Source organism: Panthera pardus, unplaced genomic scaffold, assembly GCF_024362965.1.
Source record: "Panthera pardus isolate Hobbes unplaced genomic scaffold, ASM2436296v1 HiC_scaffold_3, whole genome shotgun sequence".
In the NCBI taxonomy this organism is placed as follows: Eukaryota; Metazoa; Chordata; class Mammalia; order Carnivora; family Felidae; genus Panthera; species Panthera pardus.
This window is the reverse complement of record NW_026526876.1, coordinates 6,075,093-6,101,880: the sequence shown is the minus strand read 5'-3', so window position 1 is coordinate 6,101,880 and position 26,788 is coordinate 6,075,093. Positions and strand designations below refer to the sequence as shown.

Here is a 26,788-nt window from a genome sequence, read left to right as displayed (position 1 = left end):
TCAAAACAGGTCAAAAAGCTAGAGATGGCCCTCGACCCCACTCTTGACTTTGTACCTCCAAATCTAAAACACACACTGTCAGGGCACCTGGGTGGCACAGTCAATTAAGCATCCAACTTCGGCTCAGGTCATGATCTCACGGTTCATGGGTTTGAGCCCCTTGTCAGGCTTTGTGCTGACAGCTCGGAGCCTGGAGCCTACTTTGGAGTCTGTGTCTCCCTCTCTCTCTCTGCCCCTCCCCTGCTCATGCTCTGTCTCTTAAGAGTAAACAAACGTTGGGGCACCTGGGTGGCTCAGTCAGTTGAGCGTCTGACTTCAGCTCGGGTCATGATCTCACAGTTCGTGGGTTCAAGCCCTGTGTCCGGCTCTGTGCTGACAGCTCAGAGCCTGGATGGAGCCTGCTTTGGATTCTGTGTCTCCCTCTCTCTCTGCTCCTCCCCGACTCACGTTCTGTCTCTCAAAAATAAAGCATTAAAAAAAAAAAAAGTAAACAAACATTGAAAAAAAAATTTTTTAATAAAAATAAAGATCCCCGCTGTGTAACATCTCCATTGGTAGTAGTGTAACAATCCCCATTGTGTTTTGCCAACAGAAATGCCAGCTGATGCTAGGGAGGATCATTCATGTCTTCAAAAAGTCCCCAAGATAGCCGGGTCTTCCCGAAGCCCTAACGCCGCCCTCTCCAAACCCTCATCTTCAGGAGGCCAACTCTCCTTCGATCACTATGGTACCGACAGTGATGAGCACCTTGAAGTCTTATTAAATTCCCAGAGCCCCTTGGGGAAGGTGAGCGATGTGGCCCTTCTAAAAATCGGGCACGAAGAGCCTCCTTTTGACGGGATAATGGATGGATTCTCCGGGAAGGCAGCAGAAGACCTCTTCAGCGCGCACGAGATCTTGCCGGGCCCCCTCTCCCCGATGCAGACTCAGTTTTCACCTTCCTCTGCAGACAGCAGTGGGCTGCGGCTAAGCTTCACCGAATCTCCTTGGGAAACCATGGAGTGGCTGGACCTTACTCCACCCAGTTCTACACCAAGCTTCAGCTCCCTGGGCCCCAGCGGCCCCAGCATCTTTAACATTGATTTCTTGGACGTCACGGATCTCAATTTGAATTCCCCCATGGACCTTCATTTACAGCAGTGGTAGATAATGTCTGTTGAAGAGGTGCTTAGGCAGACCCATGGGGATGCCATGGGGGAAATCACACAACCAAAAACGCTCCTATCATCCAAAAGGAGGAAGAGGTAGGCGAGGAGAAGGAGGAGGAGGAGGAGGGGAGAAGGAGAAAATTGAAAAGACACGATGGAGACTTCTGTGACAGTCAATGAGAGCAAATAGGAGTCTTTAGATCTATGTAAAATGTAATATTTACCAACATGCAGTAACTGTTCATGATTTCAGCTGTGCACTCAGATATGTGATTTCTGAGATCAAGAATGCCAAAAAAAAAAAAAACCCTAAAATTCTTTCACTGCCTTTTCAAACACCAGTGTTTTTGTAGCCCATAATTTTTCTCAGGCATTGTTTGGGCGTGATCACGCTTCGTATGCTTTTCTCGTGAATTTATACTGTGGAAAGGAAATGTAGCTCTTTTGGAGTACAGGGAGTATAGCATAACCATCAAAGTTTCTGGAAGATTCACTCAGTGGTGAAGGCTGTGTTTCAGCACCCCCTTCCCTGTCTTTCCAAATAGAAGTCAGGCCCGACTTCAGTTGGGTGCTGGAGATAGAATAGAGGGACAGAGCCAACCCATTCCCAAGGAAGTGGAATCAACTCGGTGTCTCTTGGCCACAAAGCTGCCCCACTGGGGTGGTTCCAATTCTGGACCCAGGATTCCATGTGGCCACTGAACCTATGTTTGGTCCACCCAGAATTTCCCTCTTTCTCAACCAGTAGCCCAATCACTCCTGCTGTCTCTGTGATGATAAGCACCACAAAACAGCCAAGAACCTGAAAGCAAACAAAAACCAAAACCCCCTGCCATATGGAACATTCCCCAACACAACCCCCCTTTAGTTTCAAAGACTGGAGATGATCCCATGATCACATGGGAAGAACATCTCTAGCTTCGGGAAGCCATGGCGGGATCATTCAGACAAGCTATAGAGAACACTGTTTCACGTGTCATGAGAATAAACACCATGGATTACTATAGCCGGATGACTAATTATGGAGGTCCAACTTTTCTTGGAGGGTGGAAGGGGGCCCACCTGTCTTATCTTCCCCACTGCACTTTTCTTTCAAGATACCAATCTTTTCTTGCTCCCCTTTTGAAACTCCTTCTTTTTCTGCCCCAACTTGGAGAGGAGAGGACTCCAGATCTAACAAGGTGCCATACCCCTAATAAGCCATATTTTAAAAAGCTAAAACTCCAGGCTCTCCTGGAGAACTCATTCTCCATATGCATAATTTGCTTCAAAAAGCCGAAAGAATGTCCTTGCAGTGAGCGGGGAAGGATAACCTTGGGGTCCTCCGTCCCAAAGCTCATTCTTCAGTCATTTGATTTACTGCAGTCATCAATTTGGGTGGTTCAGGGGAAATTGGAAATTATTACATTGTAAAAATAGATGTGAACGATATTTACCAGGAGAGAGAGGATTTCAGGTCTTGGTGGTGAAAGGAAACAGAGTCGCACATGGAAAACGAGGGAAGGAAGAAAGACAGTTTTTCTCATGTGCGTTCCTCATTATCTTGTGCTTTTGCTGGGAGTTGTTTTCAGCTCAAGTGGCAAGGCAGTCGCTCTAAAGCTCACTGTGGCTCCCAGCTCACCGTTTTCTAGTGTTGCATGCTGTAGAACGTAGCTATTGCTGGTTTGGTTGTTATTGTTGTTGTTGTTGTTGTTGTTGTTGTTGTTGTTTTAATTTAAATCACTAAGGCACTGTTTTCTTCTTTTGTAAAAAAAAAAAAATTCACTGTGCACTTACGGAGAAAATAACCAAAAATGTTGTGATTTTAGAAGTTCTCTCTTGGAGAAACCAAAGATTTAGAAGTCATTCCATTGTTACCTTGTAAACATGTGTGAACACAGAGTGTTTTTGGTGACTAGTACTCTGAAAGCTTCCAGAGCTTATGGGGGGGCAGGGTAGGTATGCATATGTGTATAGTTATATACAGATGCATATGTCTGTGCGCATATGTGTGTGCATATATACAGGGATATGTATATATCTATACATATATGTGCAGTTGTGTGTCTCTTGAAAAGCAGTGACACAGAGTCCTGTACCAAAAGCCTTTGAAGCCCCAGTTTGCTGTGAAATCCTTGGCCTTTGTCACTACGAGTTCCCGATTAATCAACCAGACTCTACGTTGCCTCCCTGTGAATGACTAACAGCTCCAGCTCAGTGACTCACAGCCACTTGCTTACCATGAACACGCTCATCTTGACAAAGAATACGGATTGGAAAAGACAGAACTGCTCCCCCATTAGTGATACAGTCTCTCGTAGAAAAGCATCAAAGGGCCATGAAAATCGTTTTTACATTCCTTGATCTGCATTGTGCTTTAAGAGATCCACGTGCTAAATTCTGCATTTTGCGGTTCACGTCAGTCATCGGAACCCAAAATCTAGAGGGGGAGGAAAGAATCCCCAGTGTTTTCTGTGAAGCCGAGGATACGGGGAAGAAAACTTTGTTCGCGCATTCCTCACGTGTGCTTATCCCTCGGAGGTCAGAGTTTTATTTTGGATCTTGACGAAGCTTGCTGGTCAGCCCGTGTTTCATGTGCCCACGTTGTACCATTTGTATGTTTATGTTTTCTCCCTTTGCTGCCTTTGGAAAACAAACTCACAGTGTCCCTACTCTGAGACTCTGGCCTGAGCGTTAATTATGGTTTCCTTTGGGTATTTCTAGCAGAAGGACTAGACTTGGTCAGGAGGCCGCTGTGCTTTGTAAGACTGTGCACTGTCACGGAGACCTTTTTAAGATATTACCAGCACCGATACGCAAGCATCACAGCCGACAAGAGATACTTACTATTTCCAACCAACACGCTTCACACAGAGCAGACCCTGGATTCTTGGCCTCAGCCCCCCTCCCACAGGCTCCACACCATATTCGCTGTATCTCTCCGTAGAGCAGAAGTGAGATACACGGTAGAAAATCAGGGATATAGCTGAGAAAACATCGAAGAAGTTGGCTGCACCCAGTGGATCGGATAAACCATGCTAATTCATCTGTCTCCTGTTGGGAGTGTTTAAGTTCTTTTAGACTCTAAGGGCGTCCTCTTTTCTGGGGACCAACCAACCAGGCATGACTGGGAGATGGACAGAAGAGACTTCTGAAGATGGCCACCAAGTTTCTTAATGCTCTTAGAGCCTGAAAACAACCATGAGTCGTTTTCTTGAGACTCCTAGGACCCCCGTGGTGAAGCAGACCTGCAGACACAGACGTTTGCAGCCAACGCCAATGTTGCTGCAGCCACATGGGTTCTAATGGTAGTTACCAACAGACTCCGAAAATTCATCTGTGCAAATACTTTCGTTAAGCCAGTGCTTAGTAGTATTAGCCCTGCTACTAACAGTGTTATTGAGACAACATGCATTCTGTTATAAGGGGGAGAGAGAAGAAGGGAGGGAGGGAGGAAGGAAGGAAAGGAAGGAAGGAAGGAAGGAAGGGAAGAAGGAAGAAAAGGGAGGGAAGAAGGAAGGAAGGGAAGAAGGAAGGATGGAAAGAAAGGGAACAAGGAAGGAAAGAAAGAAGGAAAGAAGGAAGGAAGGGAAGAAGGAAGGAAGGAAGGAAAGGAAGGAAGGAAGGAAGGACAGAAGGAGAGGAAAGGAGGAAGGGAGGAAAACCAAGAGTGTCTCCACCTGAATAGTCAGGGGTCTGTGCACTGGTGGCCTTAGCCATTCAAAAACATTTATTTCCAATCTGGAGGAAAACAAAACAAAACAAAACAAAACACCCTACCCTAAGCATTCAAGACAGTCCTTCTCAAAATTTATTTAAGCTCCATCTGCTCTTCCAGAAGCAAATGCCGGTCTGGCTGAAAACGCCCGCATCAAGTTTACTCACCCAGTGGACAATTCCCTGACGCATGACCTACGCAAAAGCGCACGAATCCCCAGACATCCACTACTAAATTGATAAAGTACAGATAGTTCAGATTCCGTGACGGGGAGCTGCTGTTCGTGTAAGGAAGAACCCTGGGAATGTCCTAGCCCCGAAACCAGAAACCCCTTAGCTCTGAATTTTTAAAAAGTGGGGGGAGGGACTTCGTTTTTCCAGAAGGGAGAGTAGAGGGACCCTTTTCTGCCAAAACCTATCACCTGCACAGACATTTTTTTTTTCTTGTCTCTGAGATCCAACAGCCAGAGCATAGCACTTGGCGATCTTTCTGTATCTCCCACCCCTGATCGTTGGTTTTCATTGCTAGATATAGAAGCCCCTTGAAAATCAGGAAAGGGTTAAGGAAACTTCTGTCTTTTTTTCCATTCACTGCCTTTGGCTTTCATAGCAAGCTCTGGATGCAAAAGGGATACTTCCGGGGGAGGGGTGTCCGTGGGGAGCCACCACCCCTCAGGAGGAAATCACTTGGCCGTCCTCTTCAGGGTTTCATTCCTCACAATGGGAAGCCCTCAAGGGCTGGCACGCAGTTTGCTTGCTATCCGGTGTGCGAGAACTCAAGAGTGAAGACAGTCTGGGGCTTTCCTTTCCCTGTAAATCCAGTATAAACCAGCAGGGGGGCTCAGATGATGAATTTGCTAGGTCTTTCTTAGATGGATAATATCACTAAACACGCAGAGTCCAGGTCCTGAAACAAGATGGTCCTATGGTTCCGGGGCTGCTCAGGGTTGTGTTCAGGAGCTGGGTTTGATTCTAGAATCCACATTTTCAGAGGACCCCTGGCTAGGTGGAGTCTATGCCTGAGAAGATGATTTCAAGACATGGAAAGATCTGGGAAGAATTTCTCTATCATCTATCTGCCAGGGACCCACTGGGTTCAATAACATATAAGTGAGCTCCCTTTTGATTCTAGGGTTTGGCGATTCCCCAATGGATTAGGATGAACCAAACTCCTGACCATCTCTTGTGCTTCGTATAACCACCTGCTCCCATCATGGATGCTGGTTAATGTGAGTTTCCTCTATAAATGGTTTCCCAGCTCCCAAGTGTTTATGGAAAGGCGGAGCATGATGGTGGGGATCCTGGATGCTATTCTAGTGTTTTCCAAAGAAAGAGAACCCACACTGCTCCCTGGAGCTCCCTTCCAGTCGGCCTGCAGTGAGGAAAGAGGGTGACGCATTGCTGGGTGCCTGAAGCCCTCCCTTGGTGAACACAAAAGAAACGCTTTGCAAAGCAATCAGAAAAGCCAGCATATGGTTCTCTGTGGGACCTGCGTATTGTTTTCACTTTGGTCTCCTTTGCTCAAGTATCCATTACCAGAAAGAAACGTGTGTTACCAGGAAAAGAAGCAATAGCTAAAATACCAAAGTTGGCATGTATTCTTTTTAAAAAATATATAAATATATTTTTAAATAAAATGTTTTATTTTGAAAAAGACCTGTGAGCTTTTTTTTCCCCCCCGATTATATGATATCCCAGGCACTGTACCAGGCCCTCTACAGGTGTTTTTTTTTTTTCGTTGTGTTCTCACAATGGCACCTTGAAACTATGATTATTATTCCCATTTTACATACGAAGAACTGGAGGTTCAGAGAGGCTAAGGAAATTGTTTAAGATTCTATACCAGGGAGGTGGGGGGTGGGGCACCTGACTGGCTCAGTCAGTAAAGCATGTGACTTTTGATGTCAGGGTTGTGAGTTCAAGCCCCACGTTGGGTGTGGAGCCTACTTAGTTAAAAAAAAAAAAAAATTCTATACCTGAAATATATTGAGCCAGCAGTCAAACTCTTTTTTTATTTCCAAAGTCCTTGATCTCAAACAGTGCACATCTCTGCATTTGTCACTGATGACACTATTAAAATGAAGACTTTTGTGGAAAGGAGCAGACTCTCCTGTCACATACAGTGCAGAGTCTGATGTGGGGCTCGAAACCACAAACCATGAGATCATAACCTGAGCTAAAATCAAAAGTCAGATGCTTAACCGACTGAGCCATCCAGGTGCCCCAAGAGACCTCATTTTTGACTTGATCACCTCTGTGAAGACCCTATCTCCAAATAAGGCCACATTCTGAGGTAACAGGGATTAAGACTTCAACATATGAATTGGGAGGGGAGGCACAATTCAACCCATAATGGGAAGCAAACAGGGGCCATGCCACGAGGAGCCTCCTAAGGCATACTGAGGAGTATGAACTTACAGGCTTTACCAGTATGAGCTTTGGGGCGCCTGGGTGGCTCAGTCGGTTAAGCATCTGACTTTGGCTCAGGTCATGATTTCACGGTTTGTGAGTCTGAGCCCCACATGGGGCTCTGTGCTGACAGCTCAGAGCCTAGAGCCTGCTTCTGATCTGTGTCTCCCTCTCTCTCTGCCCCTCCCCCACTCGTGTGCATGCGCGCTCTCTCTCTCAAAAATAAATAAACATTAAAAATTTTTTAAAAGGTATGAGCTTATGAAGCATGATCTTTAAACCAGTAGGACATCAGTGAAGAGTTTTAAGCAAGAAAGAGCTATAATAATCTTTAAACACTTTAGAAAGATAACTCTACAGCATGGAAATGGATTAGAATGGCAGGATAAGGGAAGGCCAGCCCAGTCAATTTTTGTGAATGACTATGATAAATCATTGGTGCCCTACTTACTCTATAGACACGAGAGCTTAAAGGGAAATGATGAGTAACCAACATACTGGATCTAGAATAATGCTGGGTTGGGAGTGGGGTCTGAGTGAAGGTAGTTAAGAACCCATTGCAGTAAACCAGCCAACAAGCAGGTAGTAACTCTCCTAAGAAAGTAGGAATAGAGAGATGAAGGTTGATTTGAAACATGTTAATAGAATGGAAAGTATGAGATTGATCATCGGGTGTGGATAGTAAGGAGGAGTCGGAGTGGGAGGGATAGCTGGATGTTGGATGTTGAGTGCATGTTAATTCCATTCACAGGGGCAAAAGGCCAGAATGAGGAGTAGATACTTGATAGGAAAAATCGTGAATTTGATTTTTGAGGGTCTCGTGCCTGTGGGACACATACACATCAAAAGTCTTCACTAGAGGGGTGCCTGGGTGGCTCAGTCGGTTGAGCAGCTGACTCTTCATTTTGGCTCAGGTCATGATCTCGAGGTTCATGGGTTCGAGTCCCCTTTTGGGCTCCATGCTGAGCATGGGAGCCTGCTTAAGATTCTCTCTCTCCTTTTCTCTCTGCCCCACTCATGTGCTGTCTTGCTCTACTCACTCTCTTGCTCTGTCTCTAAACTTAAAAAAAAAAGTCTTCATTAGAGAGGTCTAGAACTCAGAATGCCTTTGCATGGACATTTAGACACAGGACTATCCCACACACAGAAGATAATGGACACCATGGTAATGGCTCTGATCTACACAATGTATGCAGTGAGAATAAAAGGGGGTGCCATGGAAACCCAGCAGGTAAGATATCGGCAAATGAGAAAGGAAAGGGAGTGGCTGAAAAATCAGGAGGAAAACCAGGAGCTGGCAGTCCCCTAGACACTGAGGTGGGAGAAAATTTCAGGAAAGAGGGAGTCTTTAATCATATCATATTTAATGCCGCCATGTTCCATAAACAAGGGCTGAAGACTGTTGCTTGATTTTGTAATAAGGAGGCGGTTGTTAACCAAGGTGAGAGCATCGTGGGGGCAGGGGTGTAGACTGAGGAATAAAAGGAAATGAGGAGGTGGAGACAAAGAATCCAGGCATGCATTTCAAGAAGTATGACAATGTGGGGAAGAAGACACACATGGCCATGGCAGACAGTGAAAAATTTGAAGGACTTATTTTCAAGAGGATAGATATTTGAGCTAATTTAAAAGCTAATGAGAAATAGGTAGTATACCCAAGAGAGAAGGTGGTGGATAATGGTATTGAGGTTGAGTTGCCTTCGAGAAGAGGGGAGAAATGTCTTTTGGGACAGGAGAGAAAGAGGAGGGTGGGCGGAGATGGGGGTGTGTTGACAGGTGTGGTAGGACACCGAGGGAAGTTGTCAAAGGGTGGCTTCCATTTTATACTTTGAAATGAGATGAAGAGACAATGTTCATCTGTTGGGGAGAAGAAGAATGGAGTAGAAGTTTTAGTAAAAATAGAGAAAGGCCAATTGAAGAGCAGTAGAAAATGGAAGAGAGAGAGCTGATCAGGACCCCTAGAAGGATGCCTAGGGCAGAGCTGGGAGACCTGGCTGGAGATCCTCCCCACTGCATGATGGGGGGGACTTTCCATTAACAACATCAGTAGCCCGGCAGTGGAAGTAGAGACAGCAGAGGGGTAGGTGCCTCCAGCCAAATAAGGATAATAAATTCAGATTGGAGACAGAAAGAGGTGAGGCTCAGAAACTAGACGTGAGCTAATAAAAATCGGAATTGACTAACACAGTGTTGTTCCAATACTGTATTGGTCATGATTTTCTACACAAAGAGAACCAATAGGATTATAGGTAGGTAAGTAGATAGACAGATAGATAGATAGATAGATAGAAAGATAGATATAGAGATAGTGAACTAAAGATAGAGATCTATGTAGATATCTCTATAAAATATGGATGTATCTGTAAAGACATATATTTATAGATCTATTGGGATATACAAATGTATGGCATCCATATAGATGATATATAGATACAGAGATTTATTTTGGGAATTGGCTCACGCAATTATGGAGGTTGAAATATACCATTATATGCTGTCTGCTAGCTGGGAAACCAGGAAACCCAGGAAATGTAATTCAGACTAAGTCTGAAAGCCTGACACCGGGGGAGCTGGTGATACAAACCCCAGAGTCCAAAGGCCTGAGATCCAGGAGTTCTGATGTACAAGAGCAGAGAAGAGGGATGTCCCAGCTCGAGAAGAGAGAGAGAATTCACCCTTCCTCTACTTTTTGTTCTGTTCCAGGCCTTCAACAAATCGGATAACACCCACCCACACTGGTGAGTATGGCTCCTCTACTCCGTCTACTGAATCAAAGGCAACCTTTTCCAGAAACACCCTCACAGACGTACCCAGAAATAATGTTTCACCAGCGACGTGGGTGTATCCCTTCATCCAGTCAAGTTGACACATAAAATTAGGGGCACCAGGCTTTCTTCAGTCAGTTAAGTGTCTGACTCTCGATCTCAGCTCAGGTCTTGATCTCAGAGTTGTGAGTTCAGGCCCTGCCTCGGGTTCTGTGCCGGGTGGGAAGCCAACCTAAAAAAGAAAAAAAATCGACACACAAAATTAATCATCACAAAAAGTGGAGACGGGTAACGGTCTCCCGTTCTGGCTTAAAGTGGAAACTTTGATTCCACGCGTGCCTAGATTATACGAAGTCCCCTGTATCATCCCAAAGCCCACATCACCTCCAAAAGTCAAGAAATGCCCTTGCCTCCAGTAATGGAAAGAAGGACCCACTGTTCCTGGCTTTTGTTGTAAAAATGGAACACAAGTGCATATTCTTTGGGACTAGAGAATCCTATATCCACGAAGATGGGTTGTTTTGAGTTGCGTCTTTGCGCTTCCCACCCTCCAGGCCAGGGAGTTAGAGCCACAACTGCTGAGTGGGAAGTCCAGGAACTTTCCATTTATTACCACTATCAGCCCGAGGGGCTCCTCAGGAAGTGTGGTCTTGCTTCCTTGGTCTCATGCTCAGGCAAGGGACCTCCAGGCCAAAGTCAGCTCAGACTTCTCCAGCGTGGAGAGCTGCTGTTCTCTGAGTAACGTGGCCCTCTAGATGGGCATGCTGGATCCTGTGTTCTTGTTCTCCTTCCAAGCCTCAAGCCGGACTCAAGCCCTCTGTGTTTCTGCTGCACAGCAAACTGATAAGGGTCCACACTGACACTTCCCAAGGGAACAGTTCTGGCAAGGACAGCATCCAGTGGTGGTGACCACTAGGTGATATAATTTATCATCTAGGTCGGAACACTTTTGCTCAGGACAAATGCTATAGTCAATGGAAGCCCAAGATAACCAGCATCTAAGACTGTCCCAGGCAAACCAGGACTATGGTCACCTTAACTATAAGCCACCTGAAGGACCTAGAACGTCCATCCACTTTCATTTACCCCCAAATGTTCAGTTGACATGATGCAGGGGCCAGGCCACCAGTCTTATCACTTTTTAGCATATCTTCCTGCCCTGCACAGGTACCTACCCTCCTGACTTCTATTACCATGAGTTTGTGTTTGCCTGTTTCTAACTTTATGTAAATGGAATCAAATAGAATATACTCTTCATGATGCCATGTTTTTCTGCTCAGGTTTTTTTGTGAGATTCATCCGTGTCTTCACCCACTATCAGGTGCAGCAACAATGCACGCATTTTCCTTGCCGTATAGTATTCCACTGTATGAATTTATCACCTTTTATTTATCTGCTCACAGAATCCGAAGCAGGCTCCAGGCTCTGAGCTGTCAGCACAGAGCCCGACATGGGGCTTGAACTCAGGAACGGTGAGATCAGACCTGAGCTGAAGTCAGACACTTAGGTGACTGAGCCACCCAGGCACCCCTTTTTTTTTTTTCATTTTAGAGAGAGAGAAAGAATCTTAAGCAGTCTCCATGCTCAGCGTGGAGCCTGATGTGGGGCTCGATCCCACGACCACAGGATCATGACCTGAGCTGAAATCAAGAGTTGGACGCTCAACCGACTTAGCCAGCCAGGACCCCCTATCTGCTCTCCTGTTGATGGACATTTCGATAGTTTCCAATTGGGGGCCATTAAAAATGTTGCTCTCTGATATGGACATTCTGGCTCATGCCTTTTGTTGCAAACAGGTACGCATTTCTGTAGAACACGTGATACTGTCGACAGGTGATGGGGTGTGCATTCTGCTGAGGTTTACCAAGTAATGCGAAAACAGTTTCCGAAGTGCTCGTGCTGATCCCCCTCTGCCCGAAATACATGAGTTCCAGTTGTTTGGCATCTTGGTTCTACCAGTCTTTTTTGACCTTAGCCATTCTGGTCTGTCATCCATTTTTCTTTTGGGTTTTCTGCCTTTTCTCTGTTGGACTGTAGGATCCTTTATATGATCCAGAGTTGAGTCCTTTGACTGTTTTGTACATTGGAGATAACTTGTCGCACCCTGGGGATGGCTTTTTCTTTCTCTTCATGGTGTCCCCTGATAGACCAAAGTCCCTAATCGTGAGGTACCCCCATTCGCCAGTATTGTCTTAAAGGTGAGAGCTTTTAGAGTCATGTTTAAGAAACCATTGTCGACGCCAAGGTCACGTAGACGTTGTTCCGTCTTGCTCTTTATTTCGATTTTTTTCGTCTCTTTTGGAAAGAACGATGTTTTAGTAATAAAGTGTCTGACAAACCTTTTCCAGTCATGACGTGTTTAGAAATAACTTTCTTTTGCCCTTGTTTGTGAATTTTGGACCAGACGTAGACTTTTTGAGTTGCACCCGAGTCACAACCTATTTCCATCGGAGCTCCGGAAATGTGGCTGAAAATCTTATTAGCATTGAGTGTTGCATGTACCAAGAGAATCAGATTCTCTTCTCTTTGGGGACAACCCTCTTTTCTCTCTGAAGAGTACTTATATACATTTGTATCTTTCTTTTGTTGCTGTTTTTGGTTTGGGTTTTTCGTTGTTGTTGTTTTTTTAATTTTTTAATGTTTATTTATTTTTGAGAAAGAGTGAGCACAAGCGGGGAGGGGCAGAGAGAGAGGGAGACACAGAATCAGACGGAAGCAGGCTCCAGGCTCCAAGCCGTCAGCACAGAGCCCAATGCGGGGCTCGAACTCTCAAACCATGAGATTATGACCTGAGCCGAAGTCAGACGCTTCACCATCGGAGCGACCCAGGCACCCCACTGTTTTGTTTTTTTAATTGACGTGTAATTGACATAAAACATGATACTGGTTTCAGACTTGCAACATAATGATTATGTATATATTGATATATGTATATATAATGATATACATAATGCTATATTTAAATATTGCAATATGGTCACCAGGAAAGTCTAATTACACTCACTCCATACATAGTTATAATTTTTTTTCCTGTGATGCGAACTTTTAAGATTTATGTTAGCAACTTTCAAATATACAACACAGTACTTAATTTTGAAATTCAGAAGTTTTTACCAGGATATGTGTAGGGTTCCCCCACACACACCCACTCCCCAACAGTAATATTTTCTGGCACTTAGTGAATTATTTTAATTTTGACCAGAGCCTTCCTTCAGCCCTGCAAAATGTTTTTCTAGCATATTTAAGGTTATTTCTTCATCATCTGCTGTGGAAATTCTATGACATATTTTTTGAATGTCCTGAGAAAAGATTCCATGTTTTTGTGGGGTTTTTTTTTCCTTTTCCCCTTCATTTCATTGAGTTACCTACTTTTTCCTCGGAATTTTGAGAGCCTGCTTCTAGTCTGTCTTTTAATGCACCCATTCAATTTGGGGGCAGTATCCAGGCTGCTATTTCCTGCCTCTGTTGCAGTTAATTAACTTGAGAGTCATGGATTTCTTTATCCAAGAACTCTTTCTTGTTTAATGAGGCTCTTTTTCATGGCAACCCACTCCTGTCATATCAAAGCGATGTTCTCTCAGTTCTTACCAGGCATACAAATTGGACTTTAAAACTATATTGCCCTTGGGGCGCCTGGGTGGCTCAGTCAGTTAAGTGTCCGACTCTTTTTTTTTTTTTAATTTTTTTTTAACGTTTATTTATTTTTGAGACAGAGAGAGACAGAGCATGAACGGGGGAGGGTCAGAGAGAGGGAGACACAGAATCTGAAACAGGCTCCAGGCTCTGAGCTGTCAGCACAGAGCCCGACGCGGGGCTCGAACTCACGGACCGCGAGATCATGACCTGAGCCGAAGTCGGCCGCTTAACCGACTGAGCCACCTAGGCGCCCCTGTGTCTGACTCTTGATATCGGCTTAGGTCATGATCTCACAGTTTGTGGGTTCGAGCCCTCCATTGGGCTCTGTGCTGACAGTGAGGACCATGCTTGAGATCCTGTCTCTCCCTCTCTCTGCCCTTTCCTCGCTCACTCTCCAAAACAAAAACGAAAACAAAACCCCAACCCCCCCAAAAAAAACCCCAGAAACAACAAACAAACAAACAAAAACAACCCCCAAAATCCTATATTGCCTTACTTCCTACTTATTCGATGGGGGGCATTTCTCGGAATTCTCAGATTAGCTTCCCTGTTTCATAGAGGTTAAATAGCCTGCAATTAGAGCACAGGTGTTTGAACTAGACAAACCTGGGTTTGAATCCCAACTGTGACACTTAACGGCTATTCGCCTAAACCCTCTGAGCTTGGACTTACTTGATGGACATCCTAAAACCCTCATCTCAGGGGTGCCTGGCTGGCAGGGTCTGCTACTCTTCATCTCAGGGTTGTGAGTTCGAGCTCCATATCGGTGGTAGAGCCTACTTGGGAAAACGAACAAATAAACCCTCATCCCAGAGTTCCTTTAAGGATTAAATAAGATAATATATGTTGAGTGACAGTTGACCCTTGAACACCGCGGGTTTGAACTGTGCAGATCCACTTATACGTGAATATTTTTCAGGAAATATATTGGAAATGTATTTTGGAGATTTACGACAGGCTGAAAAAAAACCTGGCCAACAGTAGAGCCTAGAAATACCAAGAGGAAAAGAAAAAGGTATTATTGTGAGAATATGGTATATAACACATATCACATACAAAATGTCTGCTGATCCTGTTGGTGGGAATGCAAACTGGTGTTGCCGCTCTGGAAAACAGGGTGGAGGTCCCTCAAAAAGTTAAAAATAGATCTACCCTATGATCCAGCAATAGCACTGGTAGGAATTTATCCAAGGGATACAGGAGTGCTGATGCATAGGGGCACTCGGACCCCAATGTTTATAGCAGCGCTTTCAACAATAGCCAGATGATGGAAAGAGCCTAAATGTCCATCAACTGATGAATGGATAAAGAAATTGTGGTTTATATACACAATGGAATACTACATGGCAATGAGAATGAATGAAATCATGCCATTTGCAGCAACATGGATGGAACTGGAAGGTGTTATGCTGAGTGAAATCAGTCAGTCAGAGAAGGACAGATATTGTATGTTTTCACGCATATGTGGAACTTGAGGTAGAGAGGTCTGGTTAGTCCAGATTTGGTGGCTGAGATGGTGGGGGAGGTGGTCCAGAAGAGATGGTGTGGATCTTCATTTATTTCCACCCCCGCCCCCAAAGAATAGTAAATTCTGCCTGGCCAGTGCTCCCCTCACTCAAAAATCACCCATGCTGTTCTCTGCCAAAACTGTCCGTGGAAACTTTCTCTATTTCCATGAGTAACATAGAATTTCTCCATTACCTTTGATGAGTTATTTCAAAATGACACTGGACAAAGAAATCAGTCGAAATCTCCTGGCTTTAGGCAACATTGTGGTCCCGAATGTTGAATTCAAAATTTAGTATAAATAAAGGGAATTAACACGTGAAAGTTTTTGGTGAAAATACAGTTGAGTATTTCTATTGTTTGGGGCTAGGGGAGATTTCCTAAGCATTAAATCAAAGGCATAAAACATAAAGGAAGAGATTGATGGATTTGACCACATTAAAAATATAAAATTCCTGGAAGATAAAAGTCAGCATTAGAGATCTTAGGAGGGAAAGGCCAAACTGGAGAAAACCTTTGCCATAGACACAGCAGTATTAATATAATTAATATAACTGACAAGCTTTTTAAAATCAGTAAGAAAATATGGAACCCCATTGCAGAAAAATGGGCTGGGGACATGAAGAGGTCAGCAGCCAACTGAAGAAGAAAAACGAAACAGCCAAGAAACATGCGGGCAAACTGTTTCAATGTGATTTTTAAACATGCAAATCAAAACGGAACTAGAATGCTATTTCTCATCTACTCATCTGGCAAGATTATTAAAAATGGTAATAGTGTAGGTCAGGGTGTGGGGAAAATGGAAAATTTATGCACAAGAGGTGGGTCTGCAAAATGTTTTCATTTTTTTTAATCTAGAGGAATAATTTGGCAATACAATAAGAAGCTTAAAGACATAGTGCAGAAATTCTTTCATTTTGATCTTAAAGAAATAGGTATGTGTATAGTTTTAGGCACGAATGTGTTAATTGCAGAGCTATTTAGAATAACAGAAGAGAGGACAGGACATATGTCCTAACAAGCGTGATTCCATTTTTGAAATATATCTATAAATTTATAATGTTATCTTGGTTGGCAAGAATATGCATGGTGTTCACTTTTTAATTTATCTGAATTATTTATTCTTCCACAAATACCATTAAAATGTATGTGCCTTTATACATACACACATATACTGTTAGATCTTGTTCATTAACATTTTATTAGTGAATTAATTTTATTCATAATTTTTATATCCATTTTTATAAGTGAAATTGATGTGTTGTTTTTGTGTTTGTGCTATCTTCATCAGGTTTGGGGTAACAGGGTTAAGCCAATTTCATAAAATGAATTGGGTTGCCTTCATTCTATTTCTGTGTTCTGGAACACTTTAAATAGCAGAGGAATTAATCTGTTCCTCGAATCTTTTAAAGAGCTCCCCATAAAGCTATCTGGACCTGATTACTTTGGGGAGTGTTTCTCTGCGACAATGTTTCCAATTTTTTCAGGGTTCTTGGTCTACTCATTCTTGCCAACCCTCCCCCCCCCCTTTTTAAGTTTATTTTTATTTATTTTGAAAGAGAGAGAGAGCAAGTGGGGGACGGGACAGGAAGAGAGAGAGGGACACAAAATCCCAAGTAGGTTCCACACTATCAGCACAGAGTCTGACACTATGAATTTGAACTCACAAACTTTGAGATCATGACAAGAGCTGAAATCAAGAGTTGGAGGCTTAACAGGCTGAGCCACCCAGGCGACCTTCATTCTTGCCACCCACTTTTGAACCATCTCAAGCAAGTTATGTTTCCCTAGTGAAAACAGAGCGTATTTTAAAATAAGTAAACATAAAATTTCAGAGGTAGTCTCCCCTAATTTTTATGTATTTAGTTTTGCACGTGTGATTAAATCCTTTTTCTCACTCTCAAGGCCATCTGTTTTTCTTCTTTTCCCCTTTCTTTAGATCTATTCACTTCACCCATCTTTTAAAATAACCCGCCCTAAAGTGGATTCATCAATTATGTCTTTAATTTCAGCTGTGGTCTGCATCAAGCTTGCTCCACACCTGTTTGTTGTGGAGCCCAAGGTGAGAGGGACAATGGGCACCTGGGTGAAATTCTTCTTAGGCGGAAGAGGTGAAGAGGACGAGAGGGAAACGTATAAAGCTCCTCAATGCAAAGGCTGGCGGTATGGTGCATGTCCCTTTAACCCACATGCCATTGGCCAAAGCGGTCACACTGTCAAGTCCAAAGTTACTAGGTAGAGACATACACCCCGCCCGTCATTAGGCTTTGGCAAAGGTATAGATCCAAGGGGAGCTGAAAAATTGGATGTGGTTCCCGCACAAAGATAGGAGCATCTATCACCTTGTTTAAAAGAGTCTTTAGACTAGGTATGTTTCAGTGGTGTAAATTTTATACCTGCAGAGAGAAAGGTGATCCGAATCTGAAAAGGATAAACAATATCTTTCATTTATAGTGTAGCACTGAATGTTATTTTGAATGTTAGGTACACCCAGGTCAAAAGCAATGCATTGAGCAAATAGTTCGGTCAGTTCACTGGCTCCCCAAATTTATGGCTCAGAGATTCTATTCTATAACCCCCCCCCCCCCCCCGCCATATAGTAGGTGATGAGAGTGGCTTGGAGAGACCAAGTAAAATGACTGGCCATACTTATGCTGAGCATGTCACATCTTGCTCAGTTTTCTCTGTTCTGCTGGATTCTGTATTTTGAATTCCATTCTACAGATTAGCGCTCTCCAAAAGATTTATTGTGGCGATGGAGATGTTCTATTTTACACGAATACGGTAGCCACTAGACGCTTGGGGTCTTTGGTTATTAGAAATATGGCCTGGGGCACCTGGGTGGTTCAGTCCATTGAGCATCAGACTTTGGCTCAGGTCATGCTCTCACAGTTCGTGAGTTCGAGCCCTGCATTGGGCTCTGTGCTGACAATGTGGAGCCTGCTTGGGATTCTCTCTCTCTCTCTCTCTCTCTCTCTCTCTGCCCCTCCCCAACTTGTGCTCTTTCTCTTTCTCTCTGTCTCTCTCAAAATAAATAAATAAACTTAAAAAAAATGTGACTAGTGTAATTGAGGAACTGAATTTCTAATTTTATTTAACTTTATTTAAAATTATGTTTAGGGGCGCCTGGGTGGCTCAGTTGGTTAAGTGTCCGACTTCGGCTCAGGTCATGGTCTCACGGTTCGTGGGTTCAAGCCCCACGTCGGGCTCTGTGCTGACAGCTCCGAGCCTGGAGTCTGCTTCGGATTCTGTGTCTCCCTCTCTCTCTGCCCCTCCCCCGCTCATGCTCTGTATCTCTCTCTCAAAAATAAATAAATGTTGAAAAAAATTAAATTATGTTTAAATAACCCTGTATCTCTGCTGATGCCCATGTTGGGCAGGGCAGACTCCAGCAAATGTTTGGATTCAGATTGTAGATGCTAAAACCCCTCTAATTCAGAGCCTCCTAAGTGGCATGTCAGATTTCAAAGAAAACGTATCTCAGTTAAATAGTACTACAACATTGTTGAAGCAAGTGAGAAGCCCGTATGTGGTTGGGCAAAGCAAGTCATGTGACCGAACTTAAAGTCAATATGCAGCAGGAAGTGGAATCCTTCCATAGACCAAAGTTGAGCAAAGAAGTAACAGAATCTCATTTCTTCTTTCTCCTCCTCCTCCTCTACTTTTCTTCTTCCTCCCCCCCTTCCCCCCTCCTCCTGCAAATGAACTTAATTTTAAGTCTATTCTTAGTTTAGATTTTTTAGTCTAGTTTTTGAATTTAATGTCAGATCATTCAGGGCGTCTGTCCTTCACATCTTGGCCATCGCAGCCTTCTTGTCATCTTCGATCCCAACGGCAGAAACACCCAGCACCTTCGGGTACTTTTGTATACCCTCGCAGCACACATTCAACAAATCGTTGCACGTGGCTTGGTGCAGAGAACTCTGCTGCCACCACAGGACTGTGGTTTGGGTACCCAGGCACTCTATGTAGACATCTTTACTGCTCCTGTGCCTTAAAAGGCACAGGGTCTCCGTGAACTTAGCCACTGCTAGCCATCACCTAAGAAGTGGTGCATAGAAGGTGCACTCCCCCTCTGTGGTATAGCTGCCTCCAACCTGCCAGCACCCAGCTGAAGTTTTTTGTGACCACAGGAAGGAGCCAGGAGCAAGTAATCTTCCTTAGAGACACCATGTGTAGCAGTCAGCTTAGGCTTGATTGTGCTGCAGTAACAAATGATCCCCAGACCCTGTAACTTACAAAACAGGTATTATTTTTCACTCCAGCCAGCTGGCTAGGACTCTGATCCACAGCAGCCCTTAACTGGGTCATAGCTGGTCTTCCAGCAGAGTGAAAAAAGGAGGAGGCGGGGATTACAAAATGACTCTTACAAATCTGCTCAGAAGTGGCGTAAATCACTCCATGCATATTTTATGTCCAAAGAGAATTTCATGATCGATATTTTTTTAATGTTTATTTGTTTTTGAGAGAGGGAGAGAGAGAGTGTGCAAGCGGGGGTGGGGCAGAGAGGGAGACACAGAATCCCAAGCAGGCTCCAGGCTCCAAGCTGTCAGCACAGAGCCTGACACAGGGCTCGAACTCATGAACCATGAGATCATGACCTGAGCTGAAGTCCGACACTTAACTGACTGAGCCACCCAGGTGCCCCCCGCCTTTAAAAAAATATTTATTTACTTTCAATCTTGACCTCACTGGGAAGGTCAAATATAATCCCCCTTCATAGGTACAGGCAATGAAAATTTGAACAACAATCAGATTTGTCCGAGCATCATCTACTTTTCCTCTCCCTCTGTCCCCTTCTACGGCCCTATTGTCATCTTCAACACCTCAGAGCCAGTGCGTACTTTATCTAGAAGAAGCAGGATAGTGTGTTCTTCAAACTTTACCATATTTGGTACAGACCACTAAAGTTCCAACGCCTGTATTCTTCAAACTCAAAACGCTTTTCTTTAGAAAGTCTATTCTCACGTGTGTTTCTGAAGCGTGCTTTGAAAGATCAGATGAGGAGACCTGATACCCCCCTTTCTCTTTTTTATTCCGCACTGCCGTCCCTTCCCTGGGTAGGAAACAGAAAAACATGAGCTGCTTCCCAAATGGAGGAAAACCACATGGGAGAACAGGAAATATGTGAAGAAGCCATCAGTTAATAAAATGCACACTAGCAGGGTAGGCTGTGTCTGTGGAGAAGTAGAAAGTTCCCTTTTCGAATGGAAGTATCTCCAGATTGAAGACCGAGACTGGCGTGATATTGGAATTGTCTACCGGAGTTCCCTGATACTAGGGATGTCCAATAGAACTTTCTGAGATGATAGGAATGTTCTATATCTGCACTGTCCAGTATAGCCCATGTGGTTATTAGGCACTCACAATGTGGCTAGGAGGACTGAGGAGCTCAATTTTTTTTTTTAACGTTTATTTATTTTTGAGAGAGAGACAGAGCATGAACGGGGGAGGGTCAGAGAGAGAGGGAGACACAGAATCTGAAACAGGCTCCAGGCTCTGAGCCATCAGCACAGAGCCCAACGTGGGGCTCGAACCCACGGACTGCGAGATCATGACCTGAGCCGAAGTCGGACACTTAGCCGACTGAGCCACCCAGGCGCCTCTGAGGAGCTCAATTTTTAATGTTTATTTAGTTTTGAGAGAGAGACAGAGAGAGAGAGAGCAAGTGGGGGAGGGCCAGAGAGAGGGGGAGGACAGGGGGACAGGGGATCCCAAGTAGGCTCCGTGCTGATAGCACAGAGCCCCACGCGGGGCTGGAACTCGCGAACCGCGAGATCATGACCTGGGCCTAAGTCAGACGCTTAACCGACTGAGCCACCCAGGTGCCCCTGAGGAGCTAAATTTTTAATTTCATTTAATTTTAATTAACTTAAATTTCAATACCCAAATGCAGTTGATGGCGACTGCATTTATTGGACATTGCAGTTCTAGATGATAGCAGAGACAGCGTTGCTAAAAGTCATACAGTGGGGGCACCTGGGTGGCTCAGTCGGCTAAGCACTGGACACTTGGTTTGGGCTCAGGTCACGATCTCACATCTTCATGGGTTCGAGCCCCGCAGCGGGCTCTGGGATGGCAGTGTGGAGGCTGCTTGGGATTCTCTCTGCCCCTCCCCCACGTGCACTGTGTCTCTCTCAAAACAAAATAAAACACTTTAAAAAAAAAAGTCATACAGTGACCTTAATGCCTCTCTGTTATGTATACATATAAAAACCAGGCTACCCCCCTGGCTTTTAAAAATATCACAAAGTGGAAATAATTGCAGTTTCTATAAAAACTTTATTGACTTTATAAGCAGAGCACAGTTGGTTAAGAGCAAATCATGCCTTCCCTTATTAATTGGCTGGAGTTGCCTGACCTAATAAGCGGAGGCTAAATTCACAATTAATTAAAGATTTCATGTTCATTCAGCCAAGACTTGCCTCAAACCATCTCTTGTTCAGCTGCCCAGCAAGACACTTAGAACCATATTTAGGCCATCTTGCGTCTATAATCAACATATGCAAAATATACCATCTCAAAGAAGTTCTCTCATTGATCAGATTCGTCATTCTATTTCGGAAGAACATTCTGCTCCATTGTGCAAAGTATAATCATAGTGGTAGGCAACGAATGTATGACATAGAAATTTATATGTTATTTAATTATTGGTAATTTAGCAGATAGTTGTCTTTGCTTATCTGCTGGGCAATATTAAAGGTCTATTAGAGAGGAGAACACGGCGGCTTAGAGAGGTTATGTAATTTTTTCCAAAGGTTATATAATTGGGTTTTGGAATTCTAACATACGAACTCGTGTCTGATCCAAAGCCCCTACCAGCCAACAATACTATTCTTACTTGACAGGTGGTGAGAAAAACCTATTTGGAATCACCTATCTGTTCTGAAGCACGGAGCCCGCAGAAAGTCACAATCCCTTTTCAAAGAGTCAACTGATCCTAATGGAGAGCTGTTGTGGAGCACCCTCCGGGCCTGCCACAGCTGTTGCCCCTTGGTCCCCTGGAGGTGGAAGGGAAATGGGAACAGCTATGAGACTGGGATGTAAGCCACGCAAGGAAGCCGTCCCAGTCAAGCCGCTTGCGTAGACACGATGCTACGATGATCCTACCCTTCCTCTATCTGGGCTTCTGGTTACTTACTGGGTATGGTGAAAATCAAGGATGAAACTTCTGTGACGCCTGCCCTGCAGGGCCAAGCCCCGGGCCCCAAGCTTAATTGTGCACCTCAACAACTACCAGGTGCCCTGACGCAATATTATGAGCCACGTACCCGCCGGCCTAAATCTTCTTCCCGTGAATTCGAAACAGCAAAGCCTCACATTCACTTAGAATACAATGAAAGGCAGATGCTCGCTTTCCTTATCTGCCGTTGGAGTCCTGGTTCCACTTTTGCTATTTTTAAAGCCGCGAAACCTTTCCCTTCCTGGAGTGCCACCGCGCAACCCCATCCCCCCCGCCCCCCTCTCCCGGACCCCGCCCGGCGACGTGACCGGCCTCCACCTCCGCGCGCCTCCGTCCTTGCAAAACTTTGCACGCGGCAAGGTGGGCAGCGGGGGCAGGACTACAAGTCCCAGAATGCACGGCGCCCGCCGCACAGGCGCAGCGGGGACCACCCGGCCAGCCGGCCAGGAGCCTGCGGAGCCTCCCGGGTCCCCGCGCCGGAGAGGGGCTGGGGGGCAGGCGGCCGGGCGGACCTGGCGGGCGCCGAGGGCGGCCGCGGGCGTCAGCATGCAGGCGCGGCGGCGCGCGTGAGGAGGATGCGGCAGCGGGCGCCGCGGCGGGCGGAGGAGTAGGCGGCGGTGCCCTGGGGAGGCAGCCGCGCGCGGGCCAGACGGCTCCCGGAGGCTCCGCAGTGCCGCCGCCGTCGCCCGGGAGGCTCCGCGCGGGAGCCATGTAACCTGCGGCGGGCTCCGGGCTGCTCCGTCCTCGCCCCAGCTCCCCGGCCAGCGCGGCAGCGGGGCCACGATGAAGAAGCAGTTCAATCGCATGCGCCAGCTGGCCAACCAGACGGTGGGCAGGTAGGTTCCCCCGGTGCGCGCCCGCGAGGCTGCAGCCGCCGGGGCGCGCAGGTGATGGAGCCCGCCCGGCCTCGCGACCTCGCTCCCTCCGCTCCCCGCCGCGCCTTCCCCCTGCTCCGGCCCCTGCGGGACCGCGCGCGGGCGCGACCCCTCCTCTCGGAACTTCCCCGCCCCCGGAGCCCTTCGGGGGCTCTGCCCGCTGCGCCCCGGCTCCGGTTGCCAAGCGCGAGGTGTGACGCATCCTTTACCTGCGTCCCCAGCTGCCCCTTCACCCCGTCCTCCCTGCCTTTCCCCGGGACTCCCTCCTTCGCCCCTGGCCGCCTGGCTTCCTGGAAACAGGTGTTTGCTCTGATTGTGCTGGAGGCAGCCGACCCGCAGTGGCTTCTCCGAAGACTCCCTCCCCTGCGCCGAGTTCAGGCTTCTCGGGGGTCCAGGGCAAGTGTGGGGCCTGGTCTTCGGCTTGGCAGAGCTTGAGCCCGCCCCTCCTGCCGCGTTTGTTTTCTGGGACTATGACTGTACGAGATTCTGGATCTCTTTATCGGCCGGGTTTCTTAAGGCGATAGGTGTTGGAGACGGGGGCTCCGGAGGGGTGAGGGGAGAGGGGGGCAGGGAAGGTGCTGCTGGAATGGCGCTGCTGTGGGCTGGGTCCTAAGACCGATTTCAGTGGAGGGAGGGAGGCTGCAGAAAGGGAGGTCCAACTCCTCTGGAAGATGAGATAAGCAGAGGATCACAGCCAGGTAGGGGAGGGGAACCGAGAGGCCCTACGGTCGGGGAGAGCCAGGCCGGAGAAAGCTGCAGGACCCAGCCTGCTGTCATCGCGGTGAAATGGGCTACATCTGGGCTAGTGTCTCCAGGAGCCGCTCTGCAGGGTGCCAACATCTATTAACCGTTACATAAGGATTCTGGTGGGTCTCTTCCAGAGCTAGACGTGCTGTGAACAGGGGGTTGTGAGGCTGAGGGGGGCTTTCGTGGACCTCGTCCTGGCCCGCCGTGGCACAGGAATTCAGGTGTGCAGCCGTAAAGCCAAGTGGAAAGCAGAGAACCCAGCCTTGGGTGCAGTTCAAGTGCAGACACATCGAGGGCTCTCCACCAGGTTTACCGGGAAACCAAATACCTTTCTTGGGTGGGAAGTGGAGCCTGAACTGGCATCTGGTAGGGTGGGGGTGGGGGTATCCCTGGGCAAGAGGGGACCCTAAACTCCCAGGTGAGCATACTGCCCCAATTACGGTGGGCATCTGAGGGCAGGGGATGCGGTGGCTCCTTATGCTTTCAGGGACTCCAGATGGTTTCCAAGTAACAATGTCTAAAATTGCCTTGGATTCATTTCCCTTTCCCAAACACATGTGCTTTAACATGAGGGGGAATTTATGAATAGCAGAGTCAGATTAGCCCAGATTTCTGGCATGGTATCGCCCCAGATATAGCCTCACGTGGGCTGCCTTTTGATGTGTTGGACACCGAGACCGTGTTTTCCCGTATAGGTCGTTGCGCAAATGGTAGTCCAGCTGACCTGTCTTTGATATCTTGATTTCTGCCTCCCTCTGAGGGCTGGCATCAGGCATCCCGACAGACCACCTAAGCGATCAGGAGGCTCCTGGCCGCAGACTTGGATGGCTCGACTCGCTTGGTGTTGGGGGTTTCAGCTCAGGGCTCGAATGGGAATGTAAGCAAGGTGTTCAGGCTTCCTCCCTGGCGCCCTGGAAACCAACCATCTCCGCTGCCTCTTTGCAGGACTTGTCTCAGAGTGGTAAGATTTGTGAACCTTAGGCATAAAACCTTTTTTTTTTTTACCCTCATCCACAGAGGGAATGACAAAGGAACACGGGGAGTTGGGTTTCAGAACCGGTGAGTGATCTTACTTATTTAAGAAAGCGCATTCTCGGAAGTCCAAGCAGCTGGTCACCAAGAGGTACTTTCCACCCGTCTGTTGGGACTTGGGTGGGTCCCAGCGTGTGAATGAATGCTGTCTGTCTGTCAGATGGCACCCGCTATGTTACGCACCAGGGAAAGTGAGGGCCGGTCCACCACTGTGTCTCACCGATAGGTATCCCTTTTGGTGACATTCATTTTTATTTATTTTTAAGTTCATTTTGAGAGAGCGAGCAGAGTGAGGAAGGAGGAGTGGGAGAGGGGGAGAGAGAATACCAGGCGGGCTCTGCCCGAAAGGCTCTCCCTCGGATGTTGAGATCATGACCTGAGCGGAGCTCAAGAGTGGGATGCTTAACCGACTGAGCCACCCAGGCGCCCCCCTTTTGGTGACAGAGTGAACTTTTTTTTTTTTTTTTCCACGTTTTTTTTTAATTTATTTTTGGGACAGAGAGAGACAGAGCATGAACGGGGGAGGGGCAGAGAGAGAGGGAGACACAGAATCGGAAACAGGCTCCAGGCTCTGAGCTGTCAGCACAGAGCCTGACGCGGGGCTCGAACTCACGGACCGCGAGATCGTGACCTGAGCTGAAGTCAGAGGCTTAACCGACTGCGCCACCCAGGCGCCCCTAGAGTGAACTTTTTAAAGCCAAAGTCAGTTTGTGACGCTTGACTGTTTAAGAGTTTCCAGTGGCATCTCATTGCATTAGCATCGCAGATCTTTCCAGGGGCCTATCAGCCCTTACCGACTTGATTCCTCTCTGTCTTCCCATGCTTGTTCTGTTGAACCCGATCTTCGTTCACTGTATTGACAAGATGAAAACCGTGTACCATAGGGTCCACCCCGATAAAGAGGCAGCATTTACTTTGTCTTATTGAGAAAACAGTGAGGTGCGGGATCCGATCACCGCTTAATTTCTGGAGTCTGTAGAAGCCACAGGATTGAATGTTTGGAATTGGTGGATCGATTTACGCAGGTGCTCTGGTGAGACGCTGGCTTCTCGTCCTTGCGTGTCCGGGAAGACAAGGCTTTCCTGTGTTTGAGGGAAGACCAGCAACAAGTTTGAGGGTTATTCCTCCTCGCAGCTCTTTACCCCCTCGCCTTCCGTAAAATTACGGGTTCTGGAGATCTTCTGAACACAGAAGAGTTAGGGACTGGATGAGTCTCCTTCGCGACTTAGGAGTCGCCGTACTTAAACGTCCTCTGTAGAGTTACTAGTATTTTCTCTCGAAGTGCTCGCGCCTGAGTGCAGAGGGCGTCGGCAACTGTGAAGAATTTATAAAATCCACCAATTGCATTTACCCGGGAAGAGAGCCGTCTCTTCCCGCAGCTGCTTGTTTCGTTTCTGCATGGCTTCTTTCTGCTTTGAATTTTCTCCTTTCAGTGCCTTCCTTTCCCTCCTCCGTCCTTTGGGAAGCCTTCCCTGGCCCTGCAAGCCTGGACCCCCGCGTGCCTGACACTGCGCTCAGCACTAGGACATGCCAAGTGAAGTGTAACTCCCAGCATCTTTGGGCAGATGCTGCGGCCATTACTGGGTTACCTGCACTACGGCACGCGCTCCTACATTCTCTCATTTCTTTCTTCCCTCCGTAAATATGTATTGAGTGTCTGCTAAGTGCCGGGCCCTGCTGTGGTTCAGGAAACCTTAAAGTGTGGAGTAAATAAAATCTCTGTCCTCTTGGAATCTGTATTTTTTAAAAAATGTTTATTTTTGAGAGAGAGAGAGAGCGCACAAGCAGGGA

At 46.5% G+C, this 26,788-nt stretch overlaps 2 protein-coding genes across 10 annotated transcripts in view; both read left to right on the top strand.

Moving 5' to 3' along the window:
• The window catches only part of MYOCD (myocardin), a 112,970-nt gene extending 106,470 nt beyond the window's left edge, over positions 1 to 6,500 (top strand). For all 5 annotated transcript variants that reach the window (XM_019413404.2, XM_019413405.2, XM_019413403.2 and 2 more), the window contains one exon: positions 593 to 6,500. In XM_019413404.2, coding sequence (XP_019268949.1) covers positions 593 to 1,146 — 554 coding nt within the window. In that variant the 3' untranslated portion in view covers positions 1,147 to 6,500. The remainder of the gene's footprint in view (positions 1 to 592) is intronic.
• A 16,259-nt stretch (positions 6,501 to 22,759) lies between these two features.
• The window catches only part of ARHGAP44 (Rho GTPase activating protein 44), a 181,225-nt gene continuing 177,196 nt past the window's right edge, over positions 22,760 to 26,788 (top strand). For 2 of the 5 annotated variants that reach the window (XR_008418830.1, XM_053893122.1), the window contains exon 1: positions 22,760 to 23,179. Coding sequence is in view for 4 of the 5 variants with exons in the window: in XM_053893122.1 (XP_053749097.1) it covers positions 23,127 to 23,179 (53 nt within the window). In the remaining variant the exon portion in view is untranslated. The remainder of the gene's footprint in view (positions 23,180 to 26,788) is intronic. The other 3 variants (XM_053893121.1, XM_053893120.1, XM_053893123.1) reach the window with 2 other exon arrangements.